Source organism: Euprymna scolopes, chromosome 45, assembly GCF_053919585.1.
Source record: "Euprymna scolopes isolate OS-2025 chromosome 45, ASM5391958v1, whole genome shotgun sequence".
In the NCBI taxonomy this organism is placed as follows: domain Eukaryota; kingdom Metazoa; phylum Mollusca; class Cephalopoda; order Sepiida; family Sepiolidae; genus Euprymna; species Euprymna scolopes.
This window is the reverse complement of record NC_136526.1, coordinates 26,334,681-26,351,324: the sequence shown is the minus strand read 5'-3', so window position 1 is coordinate 26,351,324 and position 16,644 is coordinate 26,334,681. Positions and strand designations below refer to the sequence as shown.

Here is a 16,644-nt window from a genome sequence, read left to right as displayed (position 1 = left end):
CACTCTATCATCACATCCTCGACCTTCCTGCCACTCGATCATCCCATCCTCGACCTTCCTGCAACTCTATCTTCCCATCCTCGACCTTCCTGCCACTTTATCATCCCATCCTTGACCTTCCTGCCACTCTATCATCCCATCCTCGACCTTCCTGCCACTCTATCATCCCATCCTCGAACTTCCTGCCACTCTATCATCCCATCCTCGACCTTCCTGCCACTCTATCATCCCATCCTCGACCTTCCTGCCACTCTATCATCCCATCCTCGATCTTCCTGCCACTCTATCATCCCATCCTTGACCTTCCTGCCACTCTATCATCCCATCCTCGACCTTCCTGCCACTCTATCATCCTATCCTCGACTTTCCTGCCACTCTATCATCCCATCCTCGACCTTCCTGCCACACTACCATCCCATCCTCGACCTTCGTGCCATTCTATCATCCCATCCTAGACCTTCCTGCCACTCTATCTTCCAATCCTCGACCTTCCTGCCACTCTATCATCCCATCCTTGACCTTCCTGCCATGCCACTCTATCTTCCCATCCTCGACCTTACTGCCACTCTATCATCCCATCCTCGACCTTCCTGCCACTCTATCATCCCATCCTAGACATTCCTGCCACTCTATCTTCCCATCCTCGACCTTCCTGCCACTCTATCATCCCATCCTTGACCTTCCTGCCATGCCACTCTATCTTCCCATCCTCGACCTTACTGCCACTCTATCATCCCATCCTCGACCTTCCTGCCACTCTATCATCCCATCCTCGACCTTCCTGCCACTCTATCATCCAATCCTCGACCTTCCTGCCACTCTACCATCCCATCCTCGCCCTTCCTGCCCCTCTATCATCCAATCCTCGACCTTCCTTCCACTCTATCATCCCATCCTCGACCTTCCTGCCACTCTATCATCCCATCCACGACCTTCCTGCCACTCTATCATCCCATCCTCGACCTTCCTGCCACTCTATCATCCCATCCTCGACCTTCCTGCCACTCTATATTCCCATCCTCGACCTTCCTGCCACTTTATCATCCCATCCTCGACCTTCCTCCCACTCTATCATCCCATCCTCGAACTTCCTGCCACTCTATAATCCCATCCTCGACCTTCCTGCCACTCTATCATCCCATCCTCGACCTTCCTGCCACTCTATCATCCCATCCTCGACCTTCCTGCCACTCTATCATCCCATCCTCGACCTTCCTGCCACTCTATCATCCCATACTCGACCTTCCTGCCACTCTATCATCCCATCCTCGACCTTCCTTCAACTCTATCATCCCATCCTCGACCTTCCTGCCACTCTATCATCCCATCCTCGACCTTCCTGCCACTCTATCATCCCATCCTCGACCGTCCTGCCACTCTATAATCTCATCCTCGACCTTCCTGCCATTCTATCATCCCATCCTCGAACTTCCTGCCACTCTTTCTTCCCATCCTCGACCTTCCTGCCACTCTATCATCCCATCCTCGACCTTCCTGCCACTCTATCATCCCATCCTCGACCTTCCTCCCACTCTATCATCCAATCCTCGACCTTCCTGCCACTCTATCATCTCATCCTCGACCTTCCTGCCACTCTATCATCCCATCCTCGACCTTCCTGCCACTCTATCATCCCATCCTCGACCTTCCTGCCACTCTATCATCCCATCCTCGACCTTCCTGCAACTCTATCATCCCATCCTTGACCTTCCTGCCACTCTATCATCCCATCCTCGACCTTCCTTCAACTCTATCCTCCCATCCTCGACCTTCCTGCCACTCTATCATCCCATCCTCGACCTTCCTGCCACTCTATCATCCCATCCTCGACCTTCCTGCCACTCTATCATCCCATCCTCGACCTTCCTGCCACTCTATCATCCCATCCTCGACCGTCCTGCCACTCTATCATCTTATCCTCGACCTTCCTGCCATTCTATCATCCCATCCTCGAACTTCCTGCCACTCTATCTTCCCATCCTCGACCTTCCTGCCACTCTATCATCCCATCCTCGACCTTCCTGCCACTCTATAATCTCATCCTCGACCTTCCTGCCATTCGATCCTCCCATCCTCGACCTTCCTTCCACTCTATCATCCCATCCTCGACCTTCCTGCCACTCTATCATCCCATCCTCGACCTTCCTGCCACTCTATCATCCAATCCTCGACCTTCCTGCCACTCTATCATCCCATCCTCAACCTTCCTGCAACTCTATCATCCCATCCTCGACCTTCCTGCCACTCTATCATCCCATCCGCGCCCTTCCTGCCACTCTATCATCCCATCCTCGACCTTCCTGCCACTCTATCATCCCATCCTCTACCTTCCTGCCACTCTATCATCCCATCCTCGACCTTCCTGCCACTCTACCATCCCATCCTCGCCCTTCCTGCCACTCTATCATCCAATCTTCGACCTTCCTTCAACTCTATCATCCCATCCTCGACCTTCCTGCCACTCTATCATCCCATCCACGACCTTCCTGCCACTCTATCATCCCATCCTCGACCTTCCTGCCACTCTATCATCCCATCCTCGACCTTCCTGCAACTCTATCATCCCATCCTCGACCTTCCTGCCACTTTATCATCCCATCCTAGACCTTCCTGCCACTCTATCATCCCATCCTCGACCTTCCTCCCACTCTATCATCCCATCCTCGAACTTCCTGCCACTCTATCATCCCATCCTCGACCTTCCTGCCACTCTATCATCCCATCCTCGACCTTCCTGCCACTCTATCTTCCCATCCCTGATCTTCCTGCCACTCTATCTTCCCATCCTCGACCTTCCTGCCACTCTATCATCCCATCCTTGACCTTCCTGCCACTCTATCATCCCATCCTCGACCTTCCTGCCACTCTATCATCCCATCCTCGACCTTCCTTCAACTCTATCATCCTATCCTCGACCTTCCTGCCACTCTATCATCCCATCCTCGACCTTCCTGCCACTCTATCATCCCATCCTCGACCGTCCTGCCACTCTATAATCTCATCCTCGACCGTCCTGCCATTCTATCATCCCATCCTCGACCTTCCTGCCACTCTATCTTCCCATCCTCGACCTTCCTGCCACTCTATCATCCCATCCTCGACCTTCCTGCCACTCTATCATCCCATCCTCGACCTTCCTGCCACTCTATCATCTCATCCTCGACCTTCCTGCCACTCTATCATCCCATCCTCGACCTTCCTGCCACTCTATCATCCCATCCTCGACCTTCCTGCCACTCTATCATCCCATCCTCGACCTTCCTGCCACTCTATCATCCCATCCTCGACCTTCCTGCAACTCTATCATCCCATCCTCGACCTTCCTGCTACTCTATCATCCCATCCTCGACCTTCCTGCCACTCTATCATCCCATCCTCGACCGTCCTGCCACTCTATCATCTCATCCTCGACCTTCCTGCCATTCTATCATCCCATCCTCGACCTTCCTGCCACTCTATCTTCCCATCCTCGACCTTCCTGCCACTCTATCATCCCATCCACGACCTTCCTGCCACTCTATAATCTCATCCTCGACCTTCCTGCCATTCGATCATCCAATCCTCGACCTTCCTGCCACTCTATCATCCCATCCTCGACCTTCCTGCCACTCTATCATCCCATCCTCGACCTTCCTGCCACTCTATCATCCCATCCTCGACCTTCCTGCCACTCTATCATCCCATCCTCGACCTTCCTGCCACTCTATCATCCCATCCTCGACCTTCCTTCAACTCTATCCTCGCATCCTCGACTTCCTGCCACTCTATCATCCCATCCTCGACCTTCCTGCCACTCTATCATCCCATCCTCGACCTTCCTGCCACTCTATCATCCCATCCTCGACCTTCCTGCCACTCTATCATCCCATCCTCGACCGTCCTGCCACTCTATCATCTCATCCTAGACCTTCCTGCCATTCTATCATCCCATCCTCGACCTTCCTGCCACTCTATCTTCCCATCCTCGACCTTCCTGCCACTCTATCATCCCATCCTCGACCTTCCTGCCACTCTATAATCTCATCCTCGACCTTCCTGCCATTCGATCCTCCCATCCTCGACCTTCCTGCCACTCTATCATCCCATCCTCGACCTTCCTGCCACTCTATCATCCCATCCTCGACCTTCCTGCCACTCTATCATCCCATCCTCGACCTTCCTGCCACTCTATCATCCCATCCTCGACCTTCCTGCCACTCTATCATCCCATCCTCGACCTTCCTGCCACTTTATCATCCCATCCGCGCCCTTCCTGCCACTCTATCATCCCATCCTCGACCTTCCTGCCACTCTATCATCCCATCCTCTACCTTCCTGCCAATCTATCATCCCATCCTCGACCTTCCTGCCACTCTACCATCCCATCCTCGCCCTTCCTGCCACTCTATCATCCAATCTTCGACCTTCCTTCAACTCTATCATCCCATCCTCGACCTTCCTGCCACTCTATCATCCCATCCACGACCTTCCTGCCACTCTATCATCCCATCCTCGACCTTCCTGCCACTCTATCATCCCATCCTCGACCTTCCTGCAACTCTATCTTCCCATCCTCGACCTTCCTGCCACTTTATCATCCCATCCTAGACCTTCCTGCCACTCTATCATCCCATCCTCGACCTTCCTCCCACTCTATCATCCCATCCTCGAACTTCCTGCCACTCTATCATCCCATCCTCGACCTTCCTGCCACTCTATCATCCCATCCTCGACCTTCCTGCCACTCTATCATCCCATCCTCGATCTTCCTGCCACTCTATCATCCCATCCTTGACCTTCCTGCCACTCTATCATCCCATCCTCGACCTTCCTGCCACTCTATCATCCCATCCTCGACCTTCCTTCAACTCTATCATCCTATCCTCGACTTTCCTGCCACTCTATCATCCCATCCTCGACCTTCCTGCCACACTACCATCCCATCCTCGACCTTCGTGCCATTCTATCATCCCATCCTAGACCTTCCTGCCACTCTATCTTCCCATCCTCGACCTTCCTGCCACTCTATCATCCCATCCTTGACCTTCCTGCCATGCCACTCTATCTTCCCATCCTCGACCTTACTGCCACTCTATCATCCCATCCTCGACCTTCCTGCCACTCTATCATCCCATCCTAGACATTCCTGCCACTCTATCTTCCCATCCTCTACCTTCCTGCCACTCTATCATCCCATCTTTGACCTTCCTGCCATGCCACTCTATCTTCCCATCCTCGACCTTACTGCCACTCTATCATCCCATCCTCGACCTTCCTGCCACTCTATCATCCCATCCTCGACCTTCCTGCCACTCTATCATCCAATCCTCAACCTTCCTGCCACTCTACCATCCCATCCTCGCCCTTCCTGCCACTCTATCATCCAATCCTCGACCTTCCTTCCACTCTATCATCCCATCCTCGACCTTCCTGCCACTCTATCATCCCATCCACGACCTTCCTGCCACTCTATCATCCCATCCTCGACCTTCCTGCCACTCTATCATCCCATCCTCGACCTTCCTGCCACTCTATATTCCCATCCTCGACCTTCCTGCCACTTTATCATCCCATCCTCGACCTTCCTCCCACTCTATCATCCCATCCTCGAACTTCCTGCCACTCTATAATCCCATCCTCGACCTTCCTGCCACTCTATCATCCCATCCTCGACCTTCCTGCCACTCTATCATCCCATCCTCGACCTTCCTGCCACTCTATCTTCCCATCCTCGACTCTATCATCCCATCCTCGACCTTCCTTCTACTTTATCATCCCATCCTCGACCTTCCTGCCATCCCACTCTATCTTCCCATCCTCAACCTTCCTACCACTCTATCATCCCATCCTCGACCTTCCTGCCATGCCACTCTATCTTCCCATCCTCGACCTTCCTGCCACTCTATCATCCCATCCTCAACCTTCCTGCCACTCTATCTTCCCATCCTCGACCTTCCTGCCACTCTATTTTCGCATCCTCGACCTTCCTCCCACTCTATCTTCGCATCCTCGACCTTCCTGCCAGTCTATCATCCCATCCTCGACCTACCTGCCAGTCTATCATCCCATCCTCGATCTTCCTCCCACTCTATCATCCCATCCTCGACCTTCCTGCCACTCTATCATCCCATCCTCGACCTTCCTCCCACTCTATTATCCCATCCTCGACCTTCCTGCCACTCTATCATCCCATCCTCGACCTACCTGCCAGTCTATCATCCCATCCTCGACCTTCCTCCCACTCTATCATCCCATCCTCGACCTTCCTGCAACTCTATCATCCCATCCTCGACCTTCCTGCCACTCTATCATCCCATCCTCGACCTTCCTGCCACTCTATCTTCCCATCCTCAACCTTCCTGCCACTCTATCATCCCATCCTCGACCTTCCTGCCACTCTATCTTCCCATCCTCGACCTTCCTGCCACTCTATCATCCCATTCTCGACCTTTCTGCCACTCTATCTTCCCATCCTCAACCTTCCTGCCACTCTATCATCCCATCCTCGATCTTCCTGCCACTCTATCTTCCCATCCTCAACCTTCCTGCCACTCTATCATCCCATCCTCGACCTTCCTGCCACTCTATCATCCCATCCTCGACCTTCCTGCCACTCTATCATCCCATTCTCAACCTTCCTACCACTCTATCTTCCTTTCTTCGACCTTCCTCCCACTCTATCATCCCATCCTCGACCTTCCTGCCATGCCACTCTATCATCCCATCCTCAACCTTCCTGCCACTCTATCTTCCCATCCTCGACCTTCCTGCCACTCTATCTTCGCATCCTCGATCTTCCTCCCACTCTATCTTCGCATCCTCGACCTTCCTCCCATTCTATCATCCCATCCTCGACCTTCCTGCCACTCTATCATCCCATCCTCGACCTTCCTGCCACTCTATCATCCCATCCTCGACCTTCCTGCCACTCTATCATCCCATCCTCGACCTTCCTGCCACTCTATCATCCCATCCTCGACCTTCCTGCCACTCTATCATCCCATCCTCGACCTTCCTGCCACTCTATCATCCCATCCTCGACCTTCCTCCCACTCTATTATCCCATCCTCGACCTTCCTCCTACTCTATCATCCCATCCTCGACCTTCGGCCTCTTGATGTAGCGGCATGCTCGTCTAAGCCAGCAATGATCAGTTTGCCACATATCGAAAAAAGCTCCTACTCTTTTTTCATTTGTGGGATCTTGTTTCCCCTTCGAAATTCCAAGCCACCCGACGCATTGCGTTTCAGCTTTAGTCCCAAAGCCGCTCCCCCATCCAATTCTTCCGGTTCCTTGGCGACCAATCTGAGCTTCTTCAAGTGAACTACGACCTCCCTTACAGTCACCAGAGTTTCATTCACGAGGATGTCTTCGATATATGAGCTCACGGCGTCATCTCTCTTCCCCATTTTTTCTAGAATCTTCCTTAGAATGGTTAACATGATCTTGGGTGCCGAGTTCAGCCTGAACCTTACAGTAGGTTCTGCCTTTATATCTGACCAACTTCCAGAGTTTCTTGGCAATGCAAAGTTGCCAATAGGCAGATTTTAGATTGATCACCGTTCATTTGCCTCCATTCTCTATATCTATAGCGTCACCCCAAGTGTGGCGTGTCGGCTCAATTCTTGGAAATCTAGTACTGGTCTGACCTTTCCCTTTTTTTGTTGCAGAATGGCCATTAATGGCAAGATGCTCGCTTCGACGTCATTTGTCCATGGCAACAGTATTCTCTCCTCAATCCATCTGTCCACTTCTCGTTCAAAATCCTTTCTTGCTCCTCCTTTGAGTTATTGTAACATGCCACTCTTTTTGTTAATGTTGGTGGTTAATTCTTCCATGGCCACTCCACTGTCCACTGACTCCTGTCGAATTCCACTCTAAAATCTGGATCACTGATTGATATCCATTTCTTTTCTCCAACCTGTTTGATTCTTTCGTTAACCTACTCTGTTAATGCTGTAGCGGACCAGGATATAATACCCTAGCTCGCCACAAGAAATAATGAAACGAATGGAATTGAAGGAAACAAAGACTCAATTGATGGATAAGATAAACGTGTCATTTATTTACTGTTGAAAGAATGAACGTTTTAGTTATAATATGTCATGTCTGCACGTGTGTAACCAATGTTCGTTGCGGGACTGGTGTTGTAGCAAGAATAGGAAATATGTATTCATCTCAAGTTCGGGTCACTATCGTTTGTTCGCGCATGGGAAGAGAAATGAGTGTTGTAGTGAAAAATGGGAATGATAGTCCAGCGTGTAGACAAAGAAGAGGATATGAGAGTTGACGTCAGTTAGTAGTCAGCTACGCGAAGGTGTTCTCAGGGAACAGTAGTAGATAGAGAGAGAAAGAGTGGGAAGGTGTACATACAGTCTGTTAGCTCGTGCCCCATACATAGTAGTAAGTGGGCGTGAGGTACGCGTGTGCGCGCGCCAAAACGGCGGCGGCTAACGCGCCGACCAGCCACCTAGGAGGCTAGTCTCGAAAAAGGAAGAAGCCGGTTGTTGCTCTTTGTTTTATACTTGTTTCCGGTGATCATTTGCGCATGTGTATATTTCCTTAGAAAGCGGAAGTGACGTCGTCCATGTGTGCGTTCATGTGCGTGTTAGCATGTGTGTATACACGTGAATGTGAGTGTATGTACGCGAACGTGAATATGTGTACATGTGTGGACATAGCTTGAAATGTGAATGTGTTTTTGTGTGAGACTTGAAAAAGGCTCGTACACTGCACATCCAGCTGATCCGAACATTGCTGCCGACTGTGACACTTCCAAGTCGGCATATTCCAGGTGATCAGTGACAACCACATGGACTCTCCTCGATTTCAATTTCGGTGATCCTTGATTTCAATTGTGACAGTCCTCCTCCCTCGACATTTCACTTGTGACCCATCGAATGCCACTACTTCGCCCTTCCCTTTCCATCCTCTGACAAGGCTCCATGGTAGTGGTACAGCCAGTGTCGATCAGGGCCACAGCTTCTTGTCCTTCCACCATGCTTGGGTATCTGCTGCGAGCGCGCCATTATTCCCAAGTCGGGGCAGCTGCTGGCGCTTCGGCTTCCCTGTGATAGTTTCCCGGACTCTTGCCATGTGACTGCCATGTGACCACTCTGATTGCACAGTCTTTGCCAAGAACTTCCTGCAGTCTCTCTGCAGTTGCTCTCACAATTGAAACATACGCCTCATGGTCTTGGGCAGCTTTTGCTCTCATTCTTCCTGCTGTTGCCACCGTTCCTACAGCCTAAGAGGGTTAGGTGCTCACTAATATTCTTGCAGTTGGGAACAGATCACTCACCTCCAAAGTCTCGATACCTGGGACCTGCTGCTGGGATCTCCTTCGGGAACCCGGTAACAAATGCCATCTTTGCTACGTGATTTGCTACCTGTTTCCGAATTCCTGCCAGTTCCACCAATCTTTTGACTTCATTTGCATACACATCGACGGATTCTTCTCTTTTAATTTGTTGTATGCCTCAAACTGTCCTTCCTCAAATGCTGGCTATGATCGTCTCAGCGTCCTCCTATTCACGGGAGCTCAGCTCCAAATAGAGGGCTAAAACGTCATCCTCTAGGAACAACTGTGGCAATGTCACCTACCTTTTGGAGCTTTGCCACTAGGTCCACTTTCTTTAACTAAGCCACCACATCGCCTTCGCCACTGAACGGCTTTATCATGTGGTTCAGGCCAGTAGCCATCGCTGAAATAGCTTGAAGGGTTCCTGGTTTAGGACAACAAGAATAAAGAAATAAAAAAAAAGAAAAAAGAACTCGTCTTTGCAAGCCAACAACTGCTGTCACCAACCTTCGTCTGTCTGCCTCTCTCCGACCTAACCTGTTATACATGCCTCCCGCGTGATTTTGTGTGATTTCATGTGACTTCCACCAGAGCACACCTTTTAAAACTATGGGCGCCATCTTGATTTCTCTTGCTCTTTTGCCCAACCTTGCCCGACACACACGCGGTAAGACTTCTGTTCGTTGGATCTGTTTTTCCCTTTTTTTTCTTTTTTCTTTTCCTTCTGCTAACTTTAAACAACCATTTGTTGGCAACGGTTTTGTTTCAAAGTCATTATTTTAAAGGTGAGTGTCGAGGTGGAAAGAAACTGCAAATTGACCTTTTTACTGTTCGTAATATTTTTAATGTAGAACTCTGGGATATGGCATTAAAAATTAGTATCAAATACAGTACAGTACACGTGTATACTGTACATAATCAAATAACATTATAAATAACGCTGTAAGACGACACAAATACCGTAACCATCGTATTCCACATTGTTACCTGAAAAAAAAACGTATCCTAGGGCCAACGTATCCCGGGGTTCTATTGTATAATGTCGGAATTTCGACATGACACGTAATTAAAAGACACGTAAGTAATATTTTCACCTGAAATGCGTTGATTTAAAACATTACTAATCTGTACAAGCACCATACAATTTAAAGAAGAAAAGATGATTTTATAAATTTATTTCAAGATCAAAACAAAACGAAAGGGTGCATTATTCAAACGTTATCCAAATAAACAACTAAAAACAAAGTGAAACAAATCAACGAAAAGCGAAAAGCTCCATTGAACCGGACTTTCGTAAGTTCTCAATTTTTTTGTATATTTTATTTCTAATTACACTTTGTATTTTCATATAAAATGTTCAATATCATTATAAATTTGAAGATTTTAAAATATATATTTTTAAATGGTTTAAAACAAACGGAAGTCGGGTTCAGTGAACTAACTTTATGCCCGATAACCAAAATTAGCAAATTAATTTACTGTTATAATTTTTATTTTACTTACCTTATGCTTTGAAAAATAAAAAAAGTTTTGCGATGTTTTATTTATTTATTGCATTATTTAAAAAAACAATCAGGATTTCGATCGATGAAATAATCTATATGCGTTTCATTTTTTCCCCAGTTTTTGATGAAGAAAATCTAAAAAAAGAATGAAAAAAATCGAAGACTGAAAGGAACAAAAGGGTTTTTTCTAGACGGTGTAAGGCGAGAAAATATCTCCCATTAAAAGAATGCACACTAATCGTCTTTTGACTTGTATGACTTGTACCTTTACATGACGGAAAAGGATAGGTTCCAAATTACACCGTTGTAATGTGAATAATGGTTCTTTCTTTCGTTTTTTTTGTTTTTTACTAATTATTTCTTAAATTATTGTTTTTATTTAAGTTATAACATTTAAACAGAATATTGTTTACGGATACTGTGCTGACAAAAGAAGAACTCTCTTGCCTTCCAGAAGCGAATTACTTCCCTTTAGTTTTTATCCTATGAATGAAATGTAGAACACGTGGACTCGCTTCTCCGCGTTGTTCTTAGTGAAATAAAGCTTACTTTAAGCTCACTCAGTTCTCCTGCCCTATTTATCACAATTTATTTCACTAAAGAACTATGGAGAAGTGAAACCCGAACGCCTTGACTTGGAACCCACAAAGGCGGACGCAGCCGATATATGGCGACACTGGAGTGGTCCGCAACTGACAGACGAGTTAAAACTCAATTTATTAATCAACCTGGTGTCTCCAGCGATTTATAAACACATTTCTGACGTTAATGACTACCAGACAGCTATGAACACCCTAGAAGAGGTTTTTGTTCAACCTAAAAACAGCAACTCGTCGTCAACAAAGAAACGAAAGCGTGAACCAGTATTTACAGTCCTTAAAAGAACTTGCTAAGGATTGTGACTTTCAGGCTGTGTCGGCGATACAAGCATTCATGGATGCATTCATAAACGGAATCGAGTCATCCCACATCAGACAGAGGCTCCTGGAGAACAAGAAACTCGACCTGCACCTGCATACTGCGTTCAACCAGGCTCTCACGCTCGAGACAGCTCAAAAACAGTTGTCATCGTACGCTCAGTCGGACTCCTTGACTGCGTCGATATCTGCAGTCGGAACGGAAGAAGACGACAACCAGTCTAGATGCGAGGAGCAACCCACAGTAGCGTCACTCTCAGGACAGAAATGCTTCTTCTGTGGAAACCCAAGGCATGACCGGGCGAGGTAGGTGCACCGCCAGAAATTCTTTTTGCAAAAACTGTAAGAAGAAAGGGCATTTCGCTCGTGTCTGCTGCTGCTATAAACTACGGTGAGTCTCTTCTTGCTTCGTCAGTTCCTTCTCTTAACTTTTCGGAGAGTCTCTCTCGTTCATCCTTATGGGGAAAAATCAAAGGTGAACCCATGAGGATACTCATCGATACTGGGAGCTCAGAAAATTTTATCCATCCTGACAAAGTTAAGGTACTCGGGTTAACGGTCCTGCCAAGTTCCGAGAAGATTTTGATGGCTAGCAGTTCTCATTCGTCCTCTACTCTTGGTCATTGTGTTGTATCTCTGGGTCAGAATGGAAGGGAGTACGATAATGTCAAGTTATCGATTATGGCCAACCTGTGCAGTGATGTAATTCTCGGACATACATTTCGTCGGTAGAAATACCTTTCGGAGGACCCCTCCCCCCTCTCACTGTTTGTGGGCTTACCGCCATTAAAAATGTCCCTTACCCGTCTCTCTTTACAAACTTCACCCCAGACTGTCGCCCAATTGCGGTTAAATCCAGGAGACATACCTTACCAGATGCCAAATTTATTAAATCGGAAATAACCCGCATGCTAAAGGAAGGTATTATAGAGCCCTCTCAATCTCCATGGCGAGCCCAAACGCTCGTAGTGACTCCTGAGAATCACAAGAAGAGACTTGTTATGGATTACTCTCAAACGATAAACCGTTTCACTTCTCTTATCCTCTTCCTCGAATGGAGGACATGGTAAATGAGATTGCCACTTATCAAGTGTTTAGCACTCTTGATCTAACTAGTGCTTATCATCAAGTTGCAATCAAGCCGGAAGAACGAAAATACACAGTCTTCGAAGCTTCTGGATCCCTGTACCAGTATCGGCGAATTCCGTTTGGAGTAACCAATGGAGTAGCTAGCTTCCAACGAGTAATTGACGGATACTGTTTATTCAATCCTCAAGGTAATGGACAAGTGGAAAGATATAACGGTATTATCTGGCAAACAGTGAGTCTAGCTCTACGCTCAAGAAATCTCCATATTACAAATTGGGAAAGTGTGCTAGATGTAGCCCTCCACAGCATCCGCTCATTGCTTTCCACCTCTACGAACAGCACTCCTCACGAACGTCTCTTTAATTTCCAAAGGAAATCAGCCACTGGGAATTCTATGCCTAACAAATGCTAAATCTGTTCTTTTAAAGCGACATGTACGCGGGAGCAAATATGAGCCCCTTAGTCCTGTAGACCTACTTGAAGTCAATCCTAGCTATGCTCATATCCGTTTCAATAACAGTCGGGAGACGACAGTGTCCCTACGCCACATTGGGTGATAGATCGAGCATTCTAGAGGCAGAAATAGATCCCGTGCCGGAGAACCAACAGCTACAGAACATACCTCAGCAGCCCGATTCAGACCCCCTGCCACGAGTGCACGAAAACTCTCCCCTCGAGAATTCGGTTCCTACTTCTCCCCAATCAGACGATCCACAGAGGAGATCATCGGAGGACAATGAGGTGCCGAATCTTCGACGCTCTACTAGAGTTCGTCGAAGCCCCCAATATTTAGCTGAAAACTATCTGCTTTGAACTTTTCTTTTCTCTTTTGCTTTGCAGTTTAAACAGAAACCCGCTCCTGCAGTTCCTGGTAACTCTACATCCTAAGATGTACGGCCTTGGATTCCTCTGAGTGGCGGAGAATGTGCTGACAAAAGAAGAACTCTCTTCTATGCCTTCCGGAAGCGAATTACTTCCCTTACCGGAAGCGAATTATTTCCCTTTAGTTTTTATCCTATGTATGAAATGTAGAACACGTGGACTCGCTTCTCCGCGTTGTTCTTAGTGAAATAAAGCTTACTTTAAGCTAACTCAGTTCTCCTGTCCTATTTATCACAGATACATTTGATGATACGTGGAAAAACTCCTTTTTCGTCTGTAGTTTCAGCGGACCTGAACGAACTTGCCCCCCATCTGTAAATGTTGAATTTAGGAAGACTTGTTCACGGAAAACTCATCCACGGAAAACTCGTCCATTTTTGCGTAGGAAAAATAGCCCATCTATCTATAATATAAATCTCACCTGTCTGTTTGTATGTATGTTTGGGTAATCTGGAAGAAAGAGAGAACCTGTTTCCTCCGTTATAGGTGGCGTTACTGTCTGTCCACCCAGTTATGGAAGCACAAAATGTATATAATGTTTGCAAAACCAAAAAAAAAGAAAAAATAAAATAAAAAAAAAATATAACAAAAACATTTATTTTTATTTCAAGGGTGCCATTATATACATTTTGTGCTTCCATAACTGGGTGGACAGACGCCACCTATAGTCAAACGGAGGAAACAGGATGATGATGAAATAGTGCCTCTGCTTAAAACTTTCGACAGAGGCAACAGATTTTCACGAGATCGGTATCATTTTGAAGCTTGACCCTTGGGCGACAAATATCGAAAAATTGGCTAAACCCATTAATTTCTTCACTGGGCACGGTATTTTCAACGATATTTTCGAAAGTCATCCCCTCTTTTCGATTGTCTAGCCTTAATTTCCAGTTTGGCGATTGGCAAAGACAGCTTTTTTTTTTTTTTTCTCTTTTTTTTTGATTTTTTGCTCCATACAAACACCCGGGCAATGCAGGGGACCCAGGCACTAGATAAATATCGAATGAAAACACGTTTTATACCATTCTTGAAGAAGATTTTATTTATTTTTTTTTTTACACCCACTCTGATATTTTTACTCATTTACTGTTGATTTTTCTGTTTATTTTTTTGTTTTTTTACAAAGGAATCACCACTCGAGGGTTAATGGGTAGATGGGATTATAGCATATGGTTTAAGTAGGAGGAAAGCGTAGGAGAGATTTTGTAAATTGGATTACTTAGAGGGACGAACTTGTTTATGTTGAACTTGGCAGGGAAGCAGAAGACAGTTCCACAGGCGTGCAGTTCTAAGAAAGGAGCTTTGTTCATGGAATCTATGTTTAGGTTTAGACAAAGATAAAGAGCTGTTGACTAGACGAGTGATAGCTGTTTTGACTAGACGAGTGTTTTTCGTGAAAGTGCTCAGACGAGCACTTGCTGTGAAAATAACGATAAAGCAGAGACGGGCTCACAATATCTCTTCTATGGTGCAGGGAAGAAAAAAGCTAAGTAGAAAATTATTAAAGAAAATAGAATTTGAAGAAAACAACTAACAAATAAAGCTTTAGGCATATTATAAAAACACAATTTTTTGATTTTCTCGACATATAAATATTTGTCGAGAAAATCAAAAATTGTGATCAAAAATCAAAAAAATGAATTCCTTTGAAATAGACAAATATTTAATGAATTCCTCTGAAATGTGATAATAAAAATCTTCTGGTTGCGCTTCATGAAAATGCGTTGCTGCTGTCAAAGTCTATTTTGAACGCTGTTAAGGCAGGATAAGTTGCTTCTAAGTAGCTCCTGGCAACAGTACTCCATCTGTAAATGTCTTTGAGTCAAGATCAAAGGATAGTATTTGTTCTTCAGATGCTACACTTCAATTTCTTGTTCTCTGTCAGTGGAGGAGAAATCTGAAGACAATTTTAATTTTTTGTTCCTTTTTGTGGACAAAAGAAATTTGAAAAAAAACTATTTTGAAGAGACAAAATGAAAAATCGTCTTTTGAACATCGTTTCCGTTTGGAAAAAGAAAAATAAGATAACCACAAAACCGCGCCTAAAATCAGTCAGTGAGAGCCGAGGCATTTTTAGAGAAAAGAGAAAAAAGGAGAAAAACATTCCTATGTTTTTCTCCTTGCTGCTAGCTGTTGAGGAAAGAAGTCGCCGGCTCTCAAGTTAAAAACACAGGACACCGACATCGTCCGAAAAGATAAGTACGCTTACGAACATTCATTCTTTGTTAAATTATACAAGCCTACAAAAGTTCTTTCCTTACAAACATCCTACGAAAAAAACTGTCATTAATAAATAAAACCGGTTCTCAATATTCGTCTGTCCTTAATTGCATACTTCAAACGTTTTCAATTAAATGTATTCTTTGTTGTGACCTCTATGGCTAATCCAAAAAAAACCTCCGGGACATAAATGGTGAACCCGCCGACCACGATGAATTCCCAGAAAATAAATAAATAATAATAATAAAAGGATTAATAAAATAATAATAAAACGTATTATTGATTGACGAGAACCTAACTTTATCTTTTTGCTCAAAATAATTTACGTGGCTAAAATAGGAATTGGCGAACGATTATACAAACACCTTCCTTCTGCAAAAAAAAAAAAAAAGAGACGAACGCGAAACCCACAAATTTCGAAATGGCGGATACTGTGTCAATACCGGGATTTATGCATGTTGCTGTGGACGGATGGTTCCCCATAAGAGAGGCCCAATTCGAACTGAGGAACATATCCAACGTTCGATTCCTCTCAAATCTTCCCCCTGATTTGATTTCAAACCTACCCAATTTGTTAAGCAATGATGATGACAATCAAAACCTGAGTTGTTCAACAGATTTATGGGTGCCACAGCTATGACAGGAAAATCAGCAACTGATGGCGACAGGTGTTGGAGAGGAACTCGTACGCCACAAATTCATTCAGGCACCGAAATAACCCCGAAATAACTGGCTCTGTACATTGGCGGAT

General features: G+C 46.0%; 1 protein-coding gene across 2 annotated transcripts in view; it reads left to right on the top strand.

Annotated features, from left to right (window-relative positions):
* The window catches only part of LOC145269299 (uncharacterized), a 667,893-nt gene extending 653,349 nt beyond the window's left edge, over positions 1-14,544 (top strand). For both annotated transcript variants that reach the window (XM_080124995.1, XM_080124997.1), the window contains one exon: positions 13,632-14,544. Coding sequence is in view for 1 of the 2 variants with exons in the window: in XM_080124997.1 (XP_079981123.1) it covers positions 13,632-13,704 (73 nt within the window). In the remaining variant the exon portion in view is untranslated. The remainder of the gene's footprint in view (positions 1-13,631) is intronic.
* The last annotated feature ends 2,100 nt before the right edge of the window (positions 14,545-16,644 follow it).